Here is a 25990-nt window from a genome sequence, read left to right on the forward strand (position 1 = left end):
GTTACAGTGCACTTCATACCTTCATCATCATATCATCATATTAGTTACATTAGCATCTTTGAATTAGACCTTTTCCAAGTATGAAACCCATTTCTCCCAGTATTCCTGACCTCTCTCCTGTTGAGTTCTTAAAGCAAAGGTCATACGCTCCATGTGGTGTATTTCTTCTACAATGTCTATCCATTGTGTCACTGTGGGAGGGTCTTTTTGTAGCCATTTCACTACCTCATCTCTTTACCCCACACTTACAATTTTCTGTAAGGTCCCTCATTCGAGCAGTGAATTTCAAATTTCAAAACACAGATTCAACCACAAAGACCAGAGAGGTTATCCAATGCCTTGCATAGGAGGGCACATATTGGTAGATGGGTTAAAAAAAATCAACAGACAATGACTATCCTTTTGAGCAGGGTGAAGTTATTCATTACCATTACACTGGATGGTGTATCAATAAACCCAGTCACTACAAATATACAGGCGTCCTTCCTAAATCACTTGCCGGAGAGGAACAAAACCGCTCAGGGATTTCACCATGAGGCCAATGCTGACTTTAAATAGTTACAAAGTTTAATGGCGGAATAGGAGGATGGATCAACAACATTGTAGTTTAATTCATTTATTTCATTTATTTAACCTTTATTCAATGACGGCCTACCCCGGCCAAACCCTAACCCGCATGACACTGGACCAATTCTGCGCCGCCCTCCACAATACTAACCTATACAAGCCAGCCACACTAATGTGTTGGAGGAAACACTGTACAACTGGCGACCGTATCAGCATGCATGCGCCAGGCCCGCCACAGGAGTTGCTAGAGCGCGATGGGACAAGGACATCCCGGCTGGCCAAACCTTCCCCTAACCCAGACGACGCTGGGCTAATTGTGCCCTGCCTCCTGGGTCTCCCGGTCACGGCCTAGATCAGTGCTGTGCTTTAGACTCCGGAGGCCCCAGCAATTCACTTTTGGTCCCGAATACAGTGTTCCTACTTACATGTACAAATTACCTTGACTAACCTGTACCCCCACACATTGACTTGGTACCGGTACCCCCTGTCTATAGCCTCATTATTGTTATTTTATTGTGTTTTTTTTGTTGTTTTTTGTTGTAAACATTTTCTTAACCAACAATGCAGTTCAAGAAATAGTGTTATGGGCTTGTAAGTAAGCATTTCACGGTAAGGTCTACACCTGTTGTATTCGGGGCATGTGACAAATAAAATTAGATTTGATTAGATTTTTATATTTTTTTGTTGTAATCGTTAAGGATTGGGGAGTTTTTCAGGATAAAAAGAAACAGAATAGAGCTAAGCACAGGCAAACTCCTAGAGGAAAACCTGGTTCAGTCTGCTTTCACCCGACACCGGGAGAGGAATTCACCTTTCAGCATGACAATACACTGGAGTTGCTTACCATGAAGGCAGTGGCCGAGTTACAGTTTTGACTTAAATCTGCTTGAAAATCAATGGTAAGACCTGAAAATGGTTGTCTAGCAATGATCAACAACGAATGTGACAGACATAAAATAATAATGAAAAGAATAATGGGCAAATGTTGCACATTCCAGGTGTGGGAAGCTCTTAGAGACTTACCCAGAAAGACTGACCGCTGTAATTGCTATGAAAGGTGATTCTGCGGGTTGAATACTTATTTAATCAAGACATACAGTGGGGCAAAAAAGTATTTAGTCAGCCACCAATTGTGCAAGTTCTCCCACTTAAAAAGATGAGAGAGGCCTGTAATTTCATCATAGGTACACTTCACCTATGACAGACAAAATGAGGGGAAAAAATCCAGAAAATCACATTGTAGGATTTTTTATGAATTTATTTGCAAATTATGGTGGAAAATAAGTATTTATATATAGAAATATAAGTATAAGTATCAATGTTGGCAGAGTATTTTGAGTAGATCGTTGACAAAAAATGACAATTACATCAATTTTAATCCCACTTTGTAACACAACAAAATGTGGAAAAAGTCAAGGGGTGTGAATACTTTCTGAAGGTACTGTATGTAATAGTAAACGTTAGGATAGGGGGGACATGTATGGCAGCCAGGCACTTGTATTTGTAATATAAGTACACTGAACAAAAATATGAATGCAACATGTAAAAAAAAATGTAATGAGCTGAAATGAAAGATCCTAGAAATGTTCCATACCCACAAAATACTTATTTCTCTAAAACATTTTGCACAAATTTGTTTACATCCCTGTTAGTGAGCATTTCTCCTTTGCCAATATAATCCATCCACCTGACAGGTGTGTCATATCAAGAAGCTGATTAAACAGCATGATCATTACACAGGTGCACACTGTACTGGAGACAGTTAAATGGCACTCTAAAATGTTAAGTTTTGTCACACAACACAATGCCACAGATGTCTCAAGTTTTGAGGGAGCATGCAATTGGCACAATGACTGCAGGAAAGTCCACCAGAGCTGTTGCCAAAGAATTTAATATTCATTTTGGCCTTGCACTGCAGTTCGATGTCGTAACCGACTTCAGTGGACAAAGGCTCACTTTCGATGGCCACTAGCACGCTGGAGAAGTGTGCTCTTCACAGATGAATCCCGGATTCAGATTGCAGACAGCGTGTATGGCGTTGTGTGGGCGAGCAGTTTGCTGATGTCAACATTGTGAACAGAGTGCCCCATGGGGTTATGGTATGGGCAGGCATAAGCTATGAACAACGAACACAATTGCATTTTATCGATGGCAATTTGAACGCACATAGATACCATGACGAGATGCTGAGGCCCATTGTCGTGCCATTCATCCACTGCAATCACCTCATGTTTCAGCATGATAATGCACGGCCCCATGTTGCCAGGATCTGTACACAATTCCTGGAAGCTGAGCATGTTTGGGATGCTCTGGATCGACGTGTACGACAGCCTGTTCCAGTTCCCACCCATATCCAGCAACTTCGTACAGTCATTGAAGAGGAGTGGGACAACATTCCACAGGCCACAATCAACAGCCTGATCAACTCTATGCGAAGGAGATGTGTTGTGCTGCATGAGGCAAATGGTGGTCACACCAGATACTGACTGGTTTTCTGATCCACCCCCCTACCTTCCTTTTTAAGGTATCTGTGACCAGCAGATGCATATCTTTAATCCCAGTCGTGAAATCTGTAGACTGAGGCTTAATTTTATTTATTTATCACAGAGTGACAGACAGACAGACAGACAGACAGACAGACAGACAGACAGACAGACAGACAGACAGACAGACAGACAGACAGACAGACAGACAGACCAGACAGAACAGACAGACAGAACAGACAGAGTGACAGCAGAGAAGATGCAGAGACAGACTGGACAACAGAGAGGCAACAGCGGCAAAGTTATAGTGGTGAGTTGTATCTCCAGTGGTGCTTTTACATGTTGTTCTGGTTTTAAACATGAGCTGGTTAAAAAGAGCTGGTTAAAAAAGGAGGAGGACTTTGTTTCACCATTCACTGGTACAGTAAAAGTAGAGAATTGCTGTACTATAGTGTACTGCAGCCATACTCAACTGGTGGACCACGCTCCGGATCTGGACCCAGAACGGGGTCAATACTGACCACGGGTCCCTTCTTAAAAAACTCAGTCAGGCTTTTAACTTACTGCTGTTGAGAATTGTAATAGTACAGTGCACAAAGTTCAATTTCGATATGGGCAGTTTTCCTCTTATGTCATTCACTGACAGACTCTAGAGAGCTATTTTTAACCTGTCAGAAATGTCAAGTTGGTCAACTACTGGCCATGTTAGCTAAAGACGAACTGTTTTGCCGGTAGTCGTGGTAATACTATGAAAGTTTAGATGCGATCACCATATAAGTTCAATGATGAAAAAGCCTGGAAGGAGGAGAGATGACAAGAAATGATTCGGATGGCCGTTTTATGTGTGGATTAATTTGTCAGAGTAGAGGACCTTGTGCAGGTAAAATAACAACTCAATGTTTATATCCCAGGACAAATTAGCTAGCAACAGCAAGCTAGCTAAATAGGACAAATTAGCTAGCAAGTGCAAGCTAACTAGCTAAATTGCCATACATATTTAATGCTTTTCGACCTGTCCCCAAATTAATGTCATTGTTTCAGAGTTTGTTTTGATATTTTAACCTGCGTGTCGTGATCGCGTTTGGTGTAGGCGGACAAAATACATTTATGCACGATAGCGCAAGATGGCGCACGCGCGCAGCCGGTTTGGGTGCTGTGTTAGGTGTCCTGACACACATAACACGCATGCGGTGATGTGGGCTGGTGTGGCTAAAATGCCAGGGATGAATTTTTGTCCCAGTCCACCCCTGGCCACCTGTTGTTTCTCTCCAGTTTCTTATCAATGGAAATGATTAGCCATAATCCCCAGTGTATTATCTAGCTTCAGTCCGCTAGTTTAGATTACACATCCCGTAATTTGCACTCCTCGTGGGTGTGGATTGAAAAACGAACCATGTTACAAGTTCATGTGAAACCTATCACTGTCACATCCCCTGTCCCTGTATTATTCCTGAGATAATTACATTTAAAACATTGTTTTGTCTTGTGTTTTCCCCATTTACCCAACTGTGTCGTCAGCGTTCTTATAATACGTGTGAGGAGCTGGATGAGGTATCAGATGATGTCTGAAGGATCAGGGAGGGTGTTTCTACTCATGTCATCAGCCTCATGTCATCCGATCAGCTCAGGCCAGTCTTAGCAAAGTACTTTAGGCCTGAAGTACATTAGGCCTCCCACAGAACTCCATCTAACAAACACATGGGGGGATCTGAAAATCCACCTTTAGGTTCAATTATTATTTTTACAGGATTGTCACTGAGCAATGTTGTAATGGGTGTGTCCCTGACCCTAGTCCTAGTAATAGCTCCATTAGCTAATAAAGCACGAGTTTGGTATCGGGTTTCAAAGTGCACTGGAGTCATGTCGGGCCTTTCTGGATGACTGCCCTAGCTGTCATTGAATGTGTGAGACAATGGGAAGACGTGTGGCTCCTTAACTTCTGACCCTTGACCCAACCCCTCACTTCCCCTCGCAGGAGAGGCCTACATGAGACTGAACAAGCTGACCGATGCCGAGCACTGGTACAAAGAGTCCCTGAGAGCCAAGCCAGACCACATCCCAGCACACCTGACCTACGGCAAACTCCTCGCCCTCACGGTAAGTTGTTCTTCATCATCGTTAGCATCTTCTTCTTCTTTCTTATCCTTCTTCAGCTTCGCAAGTAGCCCGAGAGTCTGTATGCAGTTAATCAATGGCTTGTGCAGGTGTGCGGGCTTGTGTGAGGATAACATTGCATTTTTCAAGGTGCCCCATCATCCTGTGGCGATAGCTTCCTGATTGAAACCCATGTCACGACTGCCCTGTGTGTTTTTAAGATCTCTTACCAAATCCCCGGACTAATTCTTAACAGGCACTCCATACTGAACCCTAATCAATTTCAGCAACAGAGGTTGCAAATGGCTCGAGCTAACTAACCAGCGTCTGAAACCCATTAGCCCTGAGGAATCTCTGTGGAGTGGCTGATCTGATGTGGATTCTCCTCTAACTCCAGACCGTGCTGCCTTTAGTGCGCCTCCTTCTGTGCCTCTGTGCACTCAGATGATATTGACCAAGGTCACGTGGTTGACCCGTGTTTGACTAAGAGGAGAAAGGCTGGTTTGTGTGCTGGGGGTAGTTGACTCCACAGGGTTCCAGAGTTCACAGGGAAGGGGTCGTGTGGTGCACACAGTGAGCAGTGACAGATCGGGCCCAGGATGGTGTGTAGAAACAGGGAAAGAGGGGTGAAGGTGGTCCCCCTCTCCCCAGGCTGACGCCACTCTCTTCCAGGCAGCAGCCCAGCGTCTGGCCCCTGATGGAGGGACATGAATGTGTTCAAAGGTCCTGGGATGGGGATGAGCCCTCTGGAGTGCTTAAGAAGGACCAGGCCCTTCCTGTCTGTCTCCCCTCATTTCCAGTGCTTTACCGGAGCCCTTTTCAAGTCCCATTCATTTGTTGTGTCAGGACAATCCAGGACAATCAGGATAAATAAAGAAAACAGTATCTATTCGCCCTAATCACTTCTCAGCAAGCAAGGACACCTTTGATGGTTAACTTTATTGATTGGCAATAATGTTATCTGTGGTAAAAATGGCCATGTCAGTGATTTTCATTTAATTCTGAACTAATGTGAAGCAAGAAATACAGTTGAAGTCGGAAGTTTACATACACCTTAGCCAAATACATTTAAACTCAGTTTTTCACAATTCCTGACATTTAATCCTAGTAAAAATTCCTTGTTTTAGGTTAGTTAGGATCACCACTTTATTTTAAGAATGTGAAATATCAGAATAATAGTAGAGATAATTATTTATTTCAGCTTTTATTTCTTTCATCACATTCCCAGTGGGTCAGAAGTTTACATAGACAATTACAATATATGCAATAATCAGAATGCATGATTTGTCACCAGTACTTGAACATGTGAATAAAACTGTAAATACATTATGCTCCATTCATACTGTATGGTACAGTAGAAACGACAACACAATATACAGAAAATAAGGCACTTTGATAGGAACACAACTGTGAAGGCAATGCGAGCGACGGGCCAGAAAATGTGCCAGGGGGAAAAAGTTTGTGCAAGACTGCGCAAATGTCTGCGTTCTTGATCTGCGGAAACACTGGGGAAGTGCTTGGGCTCTCCTCGAAGAGAGAAGTTTGTCCGGCTCAGTAAAGCCTATCACATTTTGGAACAGTGAATGCATTCTGACATCACATGCATAAAAAAACTAATGCTGGGGTGACCGTTAGCTGACACTATTTGGTAAGGATTAACAGAAGCCACTAGACACAATCTCTGGAATTTACATCTGTCACAGCATACACTGGGTAAACAACACTATCCAAAAGAAGCAGAAAAATGGCAGGCAGGGTAAAACTCACTGAATCACTGGCCACTTTAATAATGGGACACTAGTCACTTTAATAATGGGACACTAGTCACTTTAATAATGGAACACTAGTCACTTTAATAATGTTTCAACAATGTTTACTTTGTGTCTTACTCATCTCATATGTATATATTGTATTCTATTCTGCTGTATTTTAGTCAATGCCAGTCCGACATTGCTCGATTTATTATTTTTATATTTCTTAAATCCATTCTTTTACTTTTAGATCTGTGTGTATTGTTGTGAATTGTCAGATACTACTGCAGTGTTGGAGCTAGGAACACAAGCATTTCGCTACACCCGCAATAACATCTGCTAAAAATGTGTATGGACCAATTACATTTGATTTGATTTGATAAGGAGTGAGAAGTAGATGTTGTTTTAGTTAAGAAAGGGCTATTGATTTAGAGGAAAGTGGGGAGTTCAGAGCTCAGGGCCGTGTGCCTCTCTTCTGGATCTCAGGCAAAGATAGACAACGGCCTCCTTTCTCCTCTGGGTGTAAATTATGGGATGAGGAGAGGAGAGCTCTGTCAGACTTACAGGCTAGCTAACCTTGAGATGATTTTGAAAGAACAGAGCATAGTGTAAAATGCAGTGGCTGAACCAGCCCCAGCACACATTTGTATCTAAAACGGCACAGGTATGTATGTTTATTTATTTGCTTTTTGGTTATTGTATTGATAGATATTATTACTGCACTGTTGGAGCTAGAAACATAAGCATTTTGCTGCACCTGCGATAACATCTGCAAATCTGTGTAAGTCTGTGCTGTCCTGTCAGAGGTCCTAGGTTCAGATCCTGGCAGGGGTTTGTGGGTATGGAGAGGGGTAGTGGTAGTGGTGCATTGGGGGATGTGATTTGCTCGCTTATGGTGGAGGTTGGCGTCATTCAGAGATATGCACCGTGGTGGTGGGTGTTATTGAACTCAGTCATTCACAAGTCATTTCCGGGCCTAGTGTGATGCAGGCTCCATTCATAATTACCTCGGTGGCTGCCAGAGCGGCAATACACATCTGTTCCGCATCTGATGTCCCCCGGGAATGTGGGGGTCAACACTAACAATAAATACAGTATGTGTGAAAACAGGATATTGCACCTCCATAATGAGTTGATACTGAATAGGAAGTGGATATGGGTGGCAGGGATTTTTTAAATATTATTTCTCCACCTTACCAATTAGCCCCTTCACCAAAGAGAGAGAGAGAGAGAGAGAGAGAGAGAGAGAGAGAGAGAGATTCTTCCAAACACTGCAGGCTGTCAGGCCATCCATCAAACATAGTTATTAAGATGCTTTCTCTCTGCTGCTGTTACTGTGTTTGTTGCACAGCCAGGTTTAGAGCATTGGCTACATATTAGAGGTCTTCACGGGTCCAGAAAGTTGGACTCGTTCTGAAATGGTCCTGGGTCTTTCCCACCCAGAAACAATATGCATGAATTCATTTATTTTATATAGAGACCCTTTCTGAACGGACCCGATGACAACTAGATCCGTTCTGTAAAGACCTGGTCGGATCCAGACCCGATCCGAGTGAGGGAAGCAGCAGAAAAGTCATTTTTTAACCTACTAAATTAACCAGAGCTGATAAAGGGGGAGAGGAGGGAGAGAGAGTTGCCGCTCTGGCAGACGGGGGAGGGGCCGTATTGTGAGCGAGTGACACGGGGAACAGGGAGGGAGAGATGAGAGACAGCAACCAACCAAGCCGACTCGCGCTATAGTAGTTTCGCTGCCATAGCTAGTTTATTTATCATCAAATATGATTACATAGTAACTGTCTTGACTGCATCAAACCGGGAGAAGCTAGCTAACGTTAGGTAGCTAGTCTAATTGAGACTACAACTCCATTCAGAATATTAAGTAGCAGCCTACCTGTTGGCTCTTGGTCGTTGTAGCCTATCCTTCTCCTTTAACTTTTAATTCCGGCATTTTAATTCCATCTTCTATTGATTAGATATCTGGAGGCTCTATGATTATTGCTGCTTTGATGACTTATGATTGGCCAACAACAACAAGATACAGGTGCCATGCTCCACTCGCATAAAAAGCAAGAGCAGCAGCATAGATGATAACATTTCCATATTTCGCTCTACTGCAGATTTCACGTTCAAATCTGTACTGGCCCTTCCGTCAGTTAAAGGAGAAGTTTTATTTTTTACAACCAAATCTCAATTTTTGATGTAAATGACATATTATAGAAAGGTCCAGAAACCTTTTTAGTGATTTCACCTGTTTTAGAGAAACTTACCCCAAACAGCAAATCAGTTCCTCATCCTCGTTGTGTAGTATGGGGCCCCCGAAGAAACCATTAAAAAATGCTCCAAAAACATTCAAATACATCATTTTAGAAATGGCAAAGCTCTCACTATAGTGATGCAGGTCTTCAGATGTTGTACATATGAAATTGTGTCATTCCGAACTTTATTCGCAACATTATATTCCATTTTGTTTCGATACCTCTTCGTCCATATTACAGGTAACTTCCGAAATAAAGGAAACACTTGAGTAAATGAGGGATACAAAGTATATTGAAAGCATCGTGTCTCGGGTATTCGGGTACAGGTGGATCCGTGATGACTTCTACTACATACAAACCACCACACTAAATAGAGTTTATCTGGATACCTGACAGTTGTGAGAGGGAAAGCTAATGGGCTCTAAGTGTTGAAATTATGCAGCTGGATTTCATTCAACAATCTGCTCAGAGAACTCCTAAGACTGATAAGGCAAAGCATGGATTCAAAACATGAGAACATCAATGGAGTCATTTTCCACACATTGTCTGACAACTTTTCATCAGTAAAGAGAGTTCCTCACTTCTCAGTCAAACCTGCAATGTATGTTCCTCATACACTGTAGATTCTCTATCAATATTGTGAAATGAACATTAGACTATCCGGGTCCATTCAAAACCACACGCACAATGAGAGCCAGTGCATTAAATTGTCATAACGTGGTTTCCTGCCAGACATTTTGTCTGAACTTGAGTAAACAGAAATATGCTGATGTTATGACTATTCCAGCTGCTCCTCAGCTGAGTGCTTTGTACTATTTGTGAATTTGAGTGTGAAAGCATACAGAAATAATGCCTTTTGCACTGGATCTGTTACTGTCACTTTCACGCCTTAAGCTGCATTAAACATATACTTATTGCTCGTAAAATGATCCATCACATCAATGAATATTACACTCAAACATTTCCACTTGTAGATACTTCTTGAGTTATTGAAGGTCAGGCCAGTGAAAAATGGAGGCATGTATTTATACAGTATTTTGATGTGTGTATTTTCTGTAATTTCTGTAATTTAGGGCTCATCTGTAAAACAGACCTTGGTCTCAGTATGATTCCCTGATAAAGTAAAGGTTAAATAAAATCCAGATCGGATTGCAGTGTTTAGATAAATGGCTTTTTTTTTAAGACTGCAATTAAAATGTAAGATTTGTCTTCTTTCATTCTTTATAATGGAATGTGTAAACATAATTTATTCTGGTTACTGGCTTATGTACTGTAAAATTAAGGGAGTCCTTGCTGCTTTTTTTTTTTACATAATCTAAAATGATGTGGCATTTCTTATATTTAGATTTCTATAGGCAATGATTGATAACTGGCATTATGTTTATAGAATGTAGCTGTATTGTTGATCAGAGTGCAGCTGATACACAGATGAGACCAGTGTTGTGTGCGTGAGACAGAGGCAGCTGTGCTGGCTGGAGCCTCTGTGTGTTAGCAGTGATTTGGTCCGGCTCTGAGGCCCCCGGGGGACTGGCTCCTCTGGGCCCCAATCTGTCACTGCTGCTGCTGCCCCTCATCAGGCTGGAGTAATCCAGCATGCCTCACCACGCCCTCTCTCAAGATCTACGTCTCTATGTCTGCCGTACTGTGTGTGTGTGTGTGCATTTGTATGTGTGTGTGCGTGTCTGTTGGGTCTCGCTCTCTCAGCTGCAGTAGTTTGGCCACACACACCGCTTTTGCGGTCATACAAGTGTTATTTGTACAGATATAAGCGTGTTATGATTAAATGCTCAGACCAGGCAGTCAACTGTGCCAAGCATGACATTGTGTACTTTGAGAGTAAATCTTTCGTAGGATGACACAAGGTGTTAAAAGAATAATGTAGTTACATGTGTTTTATGTCTTCTTATTAAGATTTAATGTTACAGTTAGTTTGTGACTTGGCAAAATCAGCTTTTACATGTAAAATTATGTTTTTATATTGAAATTGATGGCATAGCAACGGCAAAAAATAGTAACAATGTATCTAATTAATCTCCCTTCTTAGGGTCAGAAGACTGAAGCAGAGAGGTTCTTTCTGAAGGCCATCCAACTAGACCCCACTAAAGGAAATTGCTATATGCACTATGGTAAGTGGTACAGTTTGGGGTTTTGGGGTTTCTTTTGATTTACCAAAATGATATCAAGGTTATACTGTATACTAAGGTTAATCTTCTGACATGCCATTGGCCACATTGAATCAACCAAATAGTGTACTTTTGCACTACAACAAAAAATATCTGTATGTTACACTGTTCTGACCTCATTCAACTCATGAGTTGAAATTCAAATTGAATTGGCCAAACCCCACAGGATGTAGAATTTTATTTGAGTTTGAGTGGCAGGAAGTAGAATTGAATTCAGTGCAATTCAAAGATATTCCACTCAGTCATAAAACATGAGAGTTTCATTAAACACTTCCAGATACCAAAGAATAAATTATATATCCACCAACCATTTCATTTGTTTGGCCTCTTTTCATCCGAAGAGGAGGAGCAGGGATTGAACCAAAATGCAGCGTTTTCATAGGACATGAATTTAATTAAACACGACAAAACGAACTATACTTGAATAATTAACAAAACAAATAAACGATGTAGACAGACCTGGGGCCTGTTGCACAAAACTAGGATAATTGATTAAGCCAGGATATCTTGGTGATCCTGGCTCAATTGATCCGTAATCCGGTTGCACTAAAGATGGATAGGGGGCAGGAGGATATGTTATGGTATAAATTACCATGGAGATTTATTCTGTGGAGCTAGCCTGCTCCAGACCAGGCTAAATTCCAGGATCTATTTAATCTCATCCCTAATGTCAGTCAGCAGTCACCACAAATGGAAACCAATAGTTATTTCACTGCTCACTATACATTGTTATCACATATAACTAGACCCACTGTTATTATTTAAACGTTTGTGATCATTAATTTCAATGATTTTGGATAAAAAATGATTTTTAGATGATGTTGCTATCATTAGATAATTTACAGTTTCCCATAGACTATAAGGCTATATATAAAATGATAGAATATTAGGGCCACAGAGGGGAAAAAAACACAAGTCATAATATTGTAACCAGTTGTTTTAAAGGAGGACAGTTGTTAAAATGACAGATGTGGGGCATTTCGTGAAATTGTACTTCAGTATGGTTTCATAAACAAAGACATGCTGATGTGCCAGAATATTAAGTATCACATTGTCATAAGTATCAAAACTGTAAAAACAATATGTAGCTTTTCTGCAGAAAGAACCAGCCTCATAAATTTATGACTTTATCCTTTTTCTTCAGTGTGGCCCTAGTACTCTGTCATATAAACAAATACACATTCCATATGAATATAAAAACACAATGTGTAACATTATGTTCCTTTATTGAATAAGGACAAAACAAAGCAGGTAAACCATCAGCTCCTTTCGAAACTGAAGTCACAGTGACTCTACAAGATGGAAAGCACAGAATCCAAGCATATTATACAAAATGATACATACACATTCAAAGGTCTGTATATAACACACCCTGCATGTCTGCACACTAAAATAAATGCAGGACAAATCCATACACATCAACTGAACAGACAAATGAATGGATGCAGTAGCCTCCCTGCAGCCTTGTATTACACACAGTATACCGCACAAACATCATAAGAGGCCAAATTCGTCAAAAAACGAACCCAAAAAAACCCAAATTCCTCTGCCACCGCAGGACATATTTAACCAAAATTGAAAGCACACATACTAACTAAAATAATTCAACACATATTGGTCCCTCAGCAGCCGACCACTGTCGTCATCAGGGAAGATTGCCGGATTGTCCCAGTCCATGGCTGGTGGCACTCTGGGGGCCCTCTCCTTCCTCAGGCAGGCCACATTGTGGAGGACAGCACAAGCCACAGTAATATCACATGCCCTAACAGGGCTGACCCTTAATTTGTGAAGGCAGTGAAAGCGTGCCTTCAGGAGGCCAAAGGTCATTTCAACTCTGGCCCTGGTCCTGGCATGGGCATGGTTGTAGGCCTGCTGTGCTTCCTGGGGGTCTGTGAAAGGTGTCAGGAGAAAAGGCTGGCAGCCATACCCCCTGTCTCCCAGCAACACACCAGAGAATTCACCTGTCAACACAAAATCTCATCATTACTACCTCATAAACACAGTGATATTCTTGACACAGCCATGATGGTTATAAATAGGGGTTGTGTGGCTTACCTTGTGATAGGCACTGATAGATTTCAGAGGCCCGAAAGATTCTGGAGTCATGGACTGAGCCAGGCCATTTTGCCACAACATTGCTGATCACACAGTCAGCATTGCAGACCATCTGAAATCATAAGATGAGGAATATTACACCAATCAATGCACATCACTGGCAATGCAGAGTGTTCGTCAATGGACAATATCAAAAAGTTATGTTCACCTGAACATTAATGCTGTGAAAGGATTTCCTATTCACAAAATCGGCCTCATGGGCACCTGAGGGGGCTTTTATCCTTATGTGTGTGCAGTCCACTGCACCAATGACATTGGGGAAACCTGTCACACAAAGTAATGAGTATCCTACTATGTGTTAACAGTTGTCCTGTAATTTGTAGATCCTCTTACCTGCAATCCTATAGAACTCCTCTTTGATGTCACAGAGTCTTCTGTGGCCAGGGAAGGAGATGAAGACATCTGCTAATGCTTTGATAGCCAGACACACACTCCTTATTGTGCGGCAAATTGTGGCCTTGTTCAGCTGTTCTGCATCCCCCACTGAGTACAGGAAGGCTCCACTAGCAAAAAAGCGCAAGGCCACACAAACCATTTGCTCCACACTCAGTGCATGGCTCCGTGCAGTGCGGTGCTTAATCCTGGGACCCAGTAGTCTGCATAGATACCTGATGCCATCTGCAGAAAACCTGTATCTTTCATATAGATGGTCATCAGGGAAGGCCAGTGGGTCCAACCGGTCCCTGAAGACCCTTTCTCGCCTGAAGGCTCTCCTCAGCACAAGTGCTTCTTCATCCACCACATCTCGCACGAATGGGCATGCCATTGTCAGAGCAGAAAGGAACACACAATTTTGGGCCTTCATATAGGCTAGTGGCCACACCTGGTGCTGGGGGGGTGGGCAAAAGAGGGCGATGCCTTATAACGATGACTTGGTTGTACTGATTGCTGGGAAAATAAAAAAAACCTTAGAAAGATGCCACCGTCCTGTGTGCTCACAATAAGAGCTCATATGTCATGGCTCACTTGACTTTACGAGAATATACCTAATTTTTATTTTGAGCTGTGTCATCTTCTTGGAGCTGGGGGAGGAAAGAAAAATAATGATTAATACATTTGTGTTACAGTTAGCATACAGTGTACATTGAAGGCATATCTCACCTCCCTCTCAAGTTTTTTTATTTCAAGGTCCAGTTTCCTAATTGTCCTCTTTTTTATTTCGGACTCCAGTGCAAGATTTTCCATCTTTTTCTTCTTGTACTGAATGTCTATGTCTGCCAGTTCTATTTGGCGCCGGAGGTGGTTGCCATACAACTTTCTGATAGCTTGTGAGCTCTGTGAACACAATACAATTAGCGCAGCTGGAATTTGGCAGGATGTGGTGTCCTTTTATTAATACGCACTATGTTGCCAGGCTGGTTTTCCCACTGTATAGCATCTGGGTCCTGTAAAAGAAATTCGATTTTTTGATTTTGATGAGGACTCCTCACCATTGTAGAGTAAATAGTACTTTCACAGTCTTAACATGATACCTCATGCCTTCTGGAATCCAGAGAGATGGTCTCCTCCTCATCATCGTCTCCATCATGTGCTGTTGCTGCTGCACTGGGGCCTTCACCCTATCACATTTAATCGGATTCATATTGAAGCTAGTAGACAAGACATGCCAGGCCTACAGTATGCCTTTGATGGAGTACTCACTGGATCAGCATCGTCTGGTGCTTGTGCTGGTGGCTCTAACAGGAACACAGTGCTGCCAGACACTGCAAGGCAATAGGTAAACCAAAGTCAGACAGTCCAAATTGATTCAATATGAATGTGGTTGTATCCCATGTAGAGATGGAAGGACATACCTTGAATGAAGCGGGTGGCATCTTGGGAGGAACCTATGCTCGTCTCTTTCCCCCCAGGGATCCCCTCTAAGACGGGCCTGCCTTTATTTAGCTCCAAGGCCATGTCCTCTGCTGGGGTAAGGTCAGCCTTTGGTGACCCACCACCCGTGCCTTGTCTGTGGGTATTCTTTTTCACTGCTAAAACAGTACAGACAATGTGTGAGCAGGCACCTTCTGGGTACAATATATGCTTGTGCTTTGTTAAATATTAGTCAGGGACCATACCATTCTGCAGAATGTTCTTGTATTTGATTTTGACCTGCTGCCATGTCCGTTTTGGCCCGTTCATGTTTAATCTACACACACACACACACACACACACACATTTAATGGAGTCACACTGCAAAAAATTACTTGGTATTTTTGTCTTGTTTTCAGTAAAAATATCAAAAAATGTATCATAGCTTTATACAGTGTGATGGAGTTACTTTACACAATTTCACTCATATCTGCAGTGCATTTCAATTAAAAATTTAACCGTTTCATAATTACAGTACAACTGCATTTTTGGAGATGTGAATTAAATATTTGAATTGTAATTGTGATGTTTCAGCGGAGCGGTGAGTGTGTAATTGTGCACTACTTACGCATTCAGGCGGTCTGCAATACTTTGCCACGCTTTTTCTCTTTGCTTTATCACTGTGGCGGTGTTGCCTTTCTTCTTAATTATATCTTTTACCTCCTCGTATGCCTCCATGAGGATTTGTGCTTCCGACGGGGAAAAGTACGCGGCTCTAGTTGCCATGGTAAATCAGTTAATCTGTGATCTGTGGCGGGGTCTATTTGAGTGAGCCGTGAGCGCGCACCTATCCAGGATTGGTTTCACCTGGCTTAATGAATCCGTGTCTGCTCATCCTGGCTTGGTCTTTGTGCAACCAATTAAGCCTGGACGCACATGTTTTGGCTTCATTGAGCTCAGCTGAGTCATTTATCCCGGATGTCTTAATTCTACTTTTGTGCAACAGGCCCCAGGACGACGAACTTACATGAAACACGAAGAACGCAATAACAGGAAAACTGACTACATAAAACGAACGAACAAACAAAACCGAAAACAGTCCCGTGTGGCGTAACATACAGACACTGACACAGGAGACAACCACCCACAAACAAACAGTGTGAAAACACCTACCTTAATATGGCTCTCAATCAGAGGAAATGAAAACCACCTGCCTCTAATTGAGAGCCATATCAGGTCACCCTTTAAACCAACATAGAAACAGAAAACATAGACTGCCCACCCAAACTCACGTCCTGACCAACTAACACATACAAAACTAACAGAAAACAGGTCAGGAACGTGACAGTAAGTGATTATTGAAATATAATAACTTAGAATATTTGCTCACAGGTTTTGTTTTCCTTCATCATTCATTTTAAGAGTTTGTCCTGAAAATAATTTGTTTCAACAATACTGTTTGTATATAACGACATGTTTGATGTTTTATGTACAAGATGCATATTTTTATAGACTAGACCTAATATAGAATAGAAGAGGTATTTGAATTTAATTATATTTCCTTTAATTCTAATTCAAATTCAAAATTGCAATTCTGGATCCTGTTTACTACTTGAATTGGATTTATAAAAATAAATAAATAAATAAAAAATCTGAATTGAGCCCAACCCTGAGAACAAGTCACTTCTCAGGACCACTCTCTCTTGTGGATTTTTGAACCAAAGCCTGTCCACACACACATCTTGACTGGATCCCTTCCAGGTAGTTAGCAATGCTGGCTGACCTCTCTTCCTGTATTAAGGTTGTGTACGTGGCTGGTTGGGGAGGATAGCGTGAGGGAATATTCACACTATTGACCAATGAAGATAAACCCCAATTTCCTCACATTGTTCTCAAATATGACATGTGCACAGATGTGGAAAGAAGGAGCGTGACAGTTGACATGTCTTTTTTGCTGAACACCATTTGATCTTACGAGAAACAACCAATTTGATCTCTACTAAGGTCACTTCAAGTGTCGTCTTTGAAATGTGGGTTTGAGAGCGAGTGCCAGCAGAAGAATTTGTGGTAATGTACCGTGTGATCAATCTTTCGTAAAATGAAAGAATTTCCTTTATTTCTTGATATTTTAAGGAACAGCTTTCACATATTCTTAACCACTCCAATAAAACAAGAGTTGACATATTGAAATCTATCCCATGCCATAGCAGTGTTTCTAACCTGGAGGTGCTCTGCAATACATTGGAAATCAGTCAGTGCCAAAGTGCTCTCTCCTTTACCTAAGACCTGTAGCAGCAAAGTCTACATTTCATCCGCAGCTATTTAGGAAAATATGCTTGGTTTCCACCAGTGGTCTGGGAGCATTGTACAGTAGTGGAGCTCACCAAAACCAACAGGCTATTAATTCCTCCACAAACCTGACCCTCTCCGAGAGGTCCGACCCCAGTTCATGCCCCCATCAGGGATCCACACTCTAGCCTCAATAGGATGGGCTACAAAGGCCCTGCTCTATAATTTCAGCTGCACCTCAGAACTTACAGAACTCCAGCCAGGCCCGACGCACATGTCAGAGAAACATACCTATCAAGATCCTCCTAATTGGACAAATGGCCCTGAGCGATACCCAAAGAGCGATGGCTAAAGTGCGATGGTACGCTCTGCTTGTATCTTGTGTTTCAGCAAATCATTCGTATGCCGGCCGCTGTCCGCCCTATCTCCGCGGGCCAAACACAATATTCCCAGCAAGTATTCATCCCACTCTAGGAATACATCCACATACAGCATTTTAACTTGGTGTTTATGTCCTCTCTGGCTGCTCCCAGGTCAGTTTTTGTTGGAGGAGTCTCGTCTGCTGGAAGCGGCTGAGATGGCAGAGAAGGCGGCGCGTCTGGACAGCGGGGAGTTTGATGTTGTCTTCAGTGCAGCCCACATGCTCAGGTGAGTGTTGGATAGGACGGACACACTGTGAGGGAGGGGAGGGGACAAGAGCTGGGGGAGGTAGAGCGTCAACGGTCTGTACACTTTATCCCAGGGATTACAGCGCTCTACTGTCAGTGTGATTTACTTGGCCGGCTGCTGTAATCCCCTTCTCTGCTGCTGCAGCGGTAGCCAGGGAGCTGCCATCTTGTCTTAGATCGCCACGCAGCTACGTGCCTGCCTCTGCTCTCCCTCTGCTGTTTCTGGCTCATTCATGAAAAGCCGGTTTCAAATCAGAGCAAAGTTCAGCCGCGCGGCGTCTGACTCACAGTTCTCCTGGAAGCCGCAAGCTGTTGTGTTTGAGGTGCAAGCCGCGAGTGGAAATGTGTAAATACAGGAACGTGCCAATTTACAGTATGCCACACAGACTGAGGGAGCTCAGCTTAGAGCCAACAATATTATATTTACTATTTTGTAGGTGTCCCTTGTTTAGACTTATTAGGGTAAATCAGGGTTTTTCTGTGTGAGAATTACTACTGCTGGCTGTGGGAAATAACGACTACTTAAACCGTTAATGCGATGTCTTGAATCATTGTGCTCCACTGAGGTAGTTTTTGCGGTTCACTTTCTTTACCAAAGACAGAAGGAGGCTGTGTCATGCAGTGCTATATAATGTCTTTATCCAGCTGGTTTTCACATGGTGGCCCGCTGCACAGCACTCTGATCCAGGGGGATGTGCAGCACTAGTATTTTTTATTTTAGGAGAACACCAGCTCAGCTGGCCATGCTTTACAGAGCCTCTTCCGGGGTCCGGACCCCTGGCTGTTAAAGAGGGTCTCAGGCTGGGCTCAGCAAGGGGCTCCCCACCACCGCGCTGGCATGGGGTCTCGCTCCTCTGGAACTCATGTTCTTTATGTGTTTGTCTTGGAACCAAGACGTGGAAGGCCCTCGGTTGGTGGGGGATACTAGTGAATTTGAATAGGGAGGGTGGGGGACTGGGCTTTCAGATGTGAAAACCTTCTCTTATTGCTCTCTGGTGCCCTTGGTCTTTGACAAGTTTACTTCCTCACTATCCATTTCCCCCGGCCTTCTTTAAACAATCAGCACGTTATTCCAAACCTTCGTCTACAGTAGGGCTAAGGAGCAGCGGCATCAGCTGGCAGGCGAAGGGAAGGGAAGGCTGGCTGAGTGCTATCTCCCAGGGGAATGTGCTAATGCTGCCCTTTAAGTGCTCAAATCCCTCTGCAAGCCAGACCCACCGTTCACTAGCTGTGTGATGTCACAACACTGTTCCGGGAAGCCAGACTTGTTTGACAGAAGGAACAAGGAACATTTGTGTAACGTTTGTGGGTCTTGTTGCTCGAGACAGATGGGCTCGCTGTAGTTAGTACACATATCGTACACTGGCTGTTGTTGCTGAAGCAATTTGTTCATTAAGTTTGTTTTTTTGAAACTGCCGTTAGATGTACTATAAGCAGTGCTGTCAGCTGTTTGACTTGTGTGTCTGTGCGTCTGCACTGGGGTTAATAAAGCATCTTTAGATTACCAACTGTCAGGGCTCGAAGACAGAGGGCTCGGCGGTCGTGTTGCTGATGTGAAATATGTTCCAACATTGTTTCATCCAGAGAGTTCTTTATTTTCATTCACTCATGATCCCTATTTTCCCTCCATCTCTTCCACTCCATCCTCTTCTAGTTCTCCTCGCTTGCCTCTCTTCCCAGCAGCTTTATCTCAGAGGACTTGGGTCTAACCGAAGGCAGAAGGGTGTCGTCTTCTCTCATTGTGCTTGCTGTGCTCTCACAAGCCACTATCCCCTGGCAATCCTTTACCACTCATATTAAAGATCTTGTTTGTCTGGTGACAATGGTTTGACAGCTCTCCAGTTCGCCAGTCTGATAATGGTATGTTTATAGACTTGAAAATGATATAGAATTAGATTAATTCTCGAGAAGAAATTCTATTCTGAATATGATTGTGGTTATCGCAACACATGGTTACGGTCACGGTTAGACACCAAACCCATATTTGTCATCGCTGCACAATTTCTGGTATGGGGCACTATTTAAGTTACTTTTGAAAGGGTATTTGTTAAACAGTTCAATGAGGTTACGCAAGGAGTTATTGTTGAGAAAATAAGTTATACTACTTTGAATGATGGTTATTTTGTGTGAAGTATTTGTTTATTCAACTACAAATGATGATCCATGCTGCTCAATTGAGGTGTTAGCTTGGGCTCTGCTTTCTCGAGTTGCACAAACACAGGGCGCTCTATTTTAACTGCCAACGCTTAAATATAAGGGTTGGCAGTAGTGCTATAGGTCCTGTGGTGTGTCAGAAATATGTTTTTCTATTTTCACAGCCGGAATTATGAGCACAATAGCTCGCAGTAGTGCGAAAGGCTGGGTTTGAGGAATAACAAGTTGTAGGTGTGACGAGGGCTTGGCCACTCACTGGCCAATCAACATCCAGTGTTTGCTCAATAGCCTACTATGTTTGGAGTATTGGCAGTCAACGTAACATTGTTGTAATTGGCTTCAATGAGCCTAGCTTAGCCTACATGTCTTTACATGTAGGCTAAAATAAAAAATACTAGGCTCCTGTAAATTGTATTGTATGTATGAGGCACATTCTCATTAAGAAAAATATAGCCTAGGCCTACCATTGGTACTGTATTATAGAACTGAATCATTTAAATACGTTTGGAGGAGCGCAGCTTTGGTAACCGGATGAGAGGCGCTCTTTGGAGATGGGGATGGACACTTGAACAAGCTAAATGAAGTATGCAGGTAGGCATATGTGTGTGTATGTTTTAGGATGTGTAGTATATTTTCAATTCAAGGCACTGTAATTGAAATAGACCATTTAAACAGATTTTATGGATAGGCTACTTTGCAAGGCCAGGATAAAAAAGACAGTACATTGCTGTTGAACCAGCCTTCTTAGCCTAGGCCTAGGGTAAGGGTAGCAGAGGGCTTGATATGAAACGGTAAACAAGCAATCAGTTTAAAAAATATATATATATATTTCTAAATAGGATGTGGTCAAAAGCATGATATCATAAATCGCTTCTCTCGTACAATGGCACTTGTACAAAATGTGCACGTAGACCTAAATGTCTTTATGCATAGCATTCACACATCTATAAAAAATAATAGGCTTCTGTCATTTGTATTGTTGTGCGAGGCAGATTCTCCAGAAAAAATGCAGTTGATATGGCATTATAGGAGAACTGAATAGTTTGGAGTAGCGTGTCTTTGGTAATCGGACGAGGGGCGCTCTTTAAAATGGAAATGGGTAGTCTACTTGAACTAGCATAATGACGTATGCAGGTATGTGAATTGTAAATAATGAAAAAGCATCAGGGTAAAAATCTCTAATATATTTCAAAGCACCCTCAGTAGACCATTTAAAACCCCTTTATTCATAGGCTACTTGGCTAATGGCCAGGATAAAAAAAGATGTGCCTATGCGATGCTGTAAACCTGAGGGCGGCAGGTAGCCTAGCGGTTAAGAGCATTGGGCCAGAAACCGAAAGGTAATTGCTTCTAATTCCCGAACCAGCAGGTGGAAAAATCTGCTGTTCTGCCCTTGAGCAGGGCAGTTAACCCCCAACAACAACTGCTCCCCGGGCGCCGATGACATTGATTAAGGCAGCCCCCCACTCCTCTCTGATTCAGAGGGAAGACACATTCTGGTTGAATGCATTCGATTGTACAACTGACTAAGTTTCCCCCTAAACCAGCCTTGATTAAGGGGAGAGTAAGCTATGCTTTGTTTTTAAACGAAATGGGGGGAAACCAATAATGTTTTTCATGATTCGGAATATGAGATGCACCGGCATATTAAAACTTCCCATTAGCGAGTGAACCTTATTTATAATAAGGGTTACATGGAGAAAATCGGACCTCTCTGAAATGAAATTGGATGGCCCTCCCTATACCCAAAATAATGATTAAAACATAAAGTGGATAGCAGAGAACATGCCTTTCGTTTACCTTCACTTCTTGTGGCCTGTGCTTTTTTCCATTTTCTTTAATAAAGGTAGGCCTATGGCATACCCTCTCATACCCCCCCAATTCCAGTCCTGGTTTAAACTTAACAGCCCTTCACTGACATGAAGGTAGGCTTTTCAAAGAGTGCATGGTGGGTGGAAGAATTGGCCGACAAATCTATGGATATAGCAGCCTATAGCCTAATTTTGTCTGTCAAACAGGTAGGCCTACCTCTTATTTCTTAAATAGGAAGAAATAGGCTCCAACACAAAGCCCTCTTGTTGTTAATAAAGTGTAATGAAAATGAAGGGTTTAAATAAATTATGCCTATTCAACATTGCCTACTTTCAGCACCATAAGCTGCCCATTTCCGATTGATTGTTTCAGCACCACAATGTAAGTTACTAGAATCTGGCTTATTGTGAGGTCAATAACTCGATGATAAATACATCAAGGGCAAGAAACATATTGTTTTTATTTAAATCAATTATAGTTGTAACAAGCTATCAAAGTTGACCTCCGGTCCTCCTTCTCATCTTTGTGCTCCTGCTCTCCTTCTCAAACTGAACAGAACATAGGCTATAGCACACAAGATATTGCAAAAAAAAAACATTTTTAAAAGAAGCCTTTGACTCTCCTCCTGAACTGCCACTATAGGCCTACACAGCACAGCCATTGGTTAGGCAGCACACACAAAAATGTTTTGATCAGCAGAGCAGGCCAGGGCTCAGGGTTGGAATATCCATTGCAGTGTGTAATGCAGCCTAGTTTTATTTACACCATCCCAGCAGCTATCTTAGAAAGATAACTTTGATCTGTGCTTCTCCAAGCATGCACATCCGTAGCCTATAGCCTACTGTATAGGCAATTGTTCATTTGATTGAGACCACACTAAATAGCCTATAGCACACTTGATATTGTGCTTTACCCAGCGGAGAATTAGAGATGAGAGGTGACATCAGGCACACATCGACATATAGCCTAATAAGCAACTCATTCTAAAACACAGAGAAATTTTGACTTTGTCAATTACAAATTGAATGACCCTACCCTGGACTAGATTTAAAAACCTCACCTTGACTGAAATTGAAAAAGCATGACCCTCTCCCCTCTCTCCCATTCCGTACATTTCGACCCACCCCTTAGAGCTGTGTGAAATTGTCACTTTTGCCCTTGTTTTTAAATATTGCCACCCCTCCAACCACAGCGCAAGCAAGCTGATGTTAGACAGGTAAATTGCAGAACCAGGCATTAGGGCTGGAAAATGCCAGTGCCCCAGTTTTTACATGACGAAATTGTAAACTACGGTGCGTTTTGACACAAGTCAAAAATAGAGACCAGTGTGTTTGAGTTTTCATAGTGATAACTTGTGAATAACAGTGGCACACGCCAGTATCCACACCTCCTACACAAAGGCCTTGGACTGAACTGTATCAAGAGTTATTTGAGGGAGGCAAGGCTCTCTGCACTGAGTAAGGATTCTCAATGATTCTCAACCCTCATTAGTGCTGGATATAGTATGACAGATGCCGAAGCCAAGCTGTGTTCTTTTCTTGAGTTAGATCGCATGTCCGTCCAAAACATCTTCACCATATCATTTCACACCACAGACTCCATTCCAGTCCCTCATACCACTACCGGTGTCACCTCACGGTGAAAGCATTCACCCATGTCTGTTGACCAGCCATTACCACTGTGGCTTAACAACAGTGTTGGTCTCAAAGGAAGCTCGATGGTGTTGTGTATCGTTTGTTTTTTGTGTGCATTTTTTGTTTTAGCATCTGAAATGTGACATTCTGATTTGGCAAAATGAAAATTGAATGAGGGAAACTCCTCCCTACCGCTGGATATTGTGGTGATTGAAATATTGGTTTCTAGAGAGAACTTGGGTTTTTGCTATTATTAGAATTGCACGCTGTATGCTGCTTTCAATAATGCAGACTGCCAAGAGAAGATGAGTACTGCGCATTTATCAGAACTGCTTCTCTTGCCTCTTGACCTATCAAACGTTATGTTCATATTCTTATCTTGTATTATTTCTCATTGTTGTTTCGTTGTCGATAAAGAACCTGCAAGTAAGGATTTTGTTAGACGATGTATACCATGCGCATCCCATACATACGTCTAATAAAACTTGAAACTTGAAATCACAGCGTGTTCTGATTAAAGTTCAACAAGAATGTGACAGCACTTATGCTCTGCAGAATAACCTGTAGGTCAGGTATTAGTCTCTTTTGACAGACTATGAGATTTTGTTCTGGGTTCAGAGATAACTCAGGTATGGATATCTTCGGGGGATTGTCGTGCTAGTCGTGGAATGTGAAAGTGGCTGTATAGCACTGCAATATGGAGGAGGATTCCTTAATATGGCCAGACAGGCTTAATGAAATCCCTGTTCAGTTCAGATGGTCTTGCTTTCATCATTACGACTCGGGACTCTGGAGCCAGCAGTCGTTGACTCCGTCCTTGACTCTGTCAAAGTTAAACTGTTTGCAGTGAGACAATTGTTACCATCAGTGAAATGCAGCTGCGGGTTGTAAAAATGATTTCTGATTTATAGGAATATGAATAAACGGAAAAGCTCTTGGCCAAAGGGAAAGATTCACACAGTCAGGTAGGACAGTAATCTAAGTTTACTAGCGTAGCATATTGTGGATGGAGATGATGAGCATATGGAGAACGTTCTTGTTTTGACTGGAACCTTTATTGGAGAATCTACAGACTCTAAGTACTTCTAGTCTTCTGGGATTTGCAGGCTAACCATCTGTCTAGAGGTGCCTTTACCTTACATTACTATATCGTTTCCACTGCATGTTTTGTTGTTGTGTTTGTACAGTACAATTAAATATAATGATATGATGCTCCCAATTTTTGTAAAGTACATAAACTTGCAACACATCTTCACATGGGTTTCTGTGATAATCTCCTTCCTAGTTTTCAACCCCACCGACAGTACCAAAAACAATAGATGGGTTTACATAGAAGACAGGGGACAGGCCTTCGAAGTGATGTTTGTTCTTACTAAGGCAATGGTTGATGAGAGGCCTATTGTAATGACACGCAGGTCAAAGATCATGACACAAAGGTTGCGACCCAGGATATAATGAAAACAATCAGGGCATGCTGTACACCACTCAGCATGGAGGGCTGTCTGCTGAAAGGCCTGCAACAAATTGCCTGTTTCATTGACTCCTCTCGTTGCTACACGGCATTCTCAGCCGTGGCCTAACCTTACTGACCCCGTAGCAGCATTAAACAGACAGAGTTCAAGGTCTCTTATGAACCCTCTGAAGTTCGAAGCAATAAAGATGAGGGATGATTGCTTTTTGTGCTTTCCTTTGCAGACAAGCCAGTCTCAACGACGCAGCCGAGAAGTATTACGGACAGGCAGCCAGCATAAGACCTAACGTGAGTATATCAACCTCTGTTGACCTATTATTACTCAACATGATGGACACTCTGTCTGCAATCACTGGCTGTGTGGCTCTCTGACCAATCACTGCTCTGCCTGTTTCCTCACAAAGGCCTGCATTGTCAAGTCATCGGAGCTCCAAGGTTTGTTTGTGTAGGATCAATCAGGGACTTCAAAGGAGGGGCCAGGGCAATTTAAGGGTGGTCAGATTGAAAGGAATAATGATAATAACACTTAGTCACAGGGCTTTGGTGTGTGGATAATAAATAGGCTCAAGTAGTTGAGTATCATCTGACGACACAGATTTGACTTTGTTTGAACTGCAGTGGAGGAAATAAAGTTTGGCCTCTGTGGTCTTAATGTTAGTTCCATCCTGATTAGAAGAAATCACTTGTCAAGGAACAATGCAAGTTTGTCTGGACAGTGTCACC

The 25990-nt window shown here is 42.4% G+C and overlaps 2 protein-coding genes across 8 annotated transcripts in view; one reads left to right on the plus strand and one right to left on the minus strand.

The window, feature by feature from the left end:
• tmtc2b (transmembrane O-mannosyltransferase targeting cadherins 2b) overlaps positions 1 to 25990 on the plus strand; it is a 172287-nt gene that overhangs the window by 131167 nt on the left and 15130 nt on the right. Inside the window, exons 8-11 of the mRNA XM_071343867.1 lie at positions 5026 to 5147; positions 11195 to 11276; positions 18062 to 18176; positions 25492 to 25555. Coding sequence (XP_071199968.1) covers positions 5026 to 5147; positions 11195 to 11276; positions 18062 to 18176; positions 25492 to 25555 — 383 coding nt within the window. The remainder of the gene's footprint in view (positions 1 to 5025; positions 5148 to 11194; positions 11277 to 18061; positions 18177 to 25491; positions 25556 to 25990) is intronic.
• LOC139540220 (putative nuclease HARBI1) lies at positions 12522 to 16262 on the minus strand. 7 transcript variants are annotated; one of them, XM_071343874.1, is made up of 11 exons: positions 15868 to 16259; positions 15506 to 15576; positions 15242 to 15418; positions 15090 to 15151; positions 14921 to 15007; positions 14792 to 14833; positions 14550 to 14723; positions 14435 to 14470; positions 13782 to 14336; positions 13389 to 13500; positions 12522 to 13294 (listed from the first exon to the last, which is right to left on the minus strand). In XM_071343874.1, exons 1-8 carry the CDS (start codon positions 16023 to 16025, stop codon positions 14435 to 14437), a joined length of 807 nt encoding a protein of 268 aa, XP_071199975.1. In that variant the 5' UTR covers positions 16026 to 16259; the 3' UTR covers positions 12522 to 13294; positions 13389 to 13500; positions 13782 to 14336. The 7 variants fall into 7 exon arrangements, with proteins under 7 accessions (XP_071199975.1, XP_071199974.1, XP_071199973.1 ...); XM_071343873.1 differs by having other exon boundaries at positions 13782 to 14723; positions 15868 to 16262; XM_071343872.1 differs by lacking the exons at positions 15506 to 15576; positions 15868 to 16259 and adding an exon at positions 13597 to 13712 and having other exon boundaries at positions 13782 to 14833; positions 14921 to 15151; positions 15242 to 15328.

This window comes from Salvelinus alpinus, chromosome 15, assembly GCF_045679555.1.
Source record: "Salvelinus alpinus chromosome 15, SLU_Salpinus.1, whole genome shotgun sequence".
Classification (NCBI taxonomy): Eukaryota; Metazoa; Chordata; class Actinopteri; order Salmoniformes; family Salmonidae; genus Salvelinus; species Salvelinus alpinus.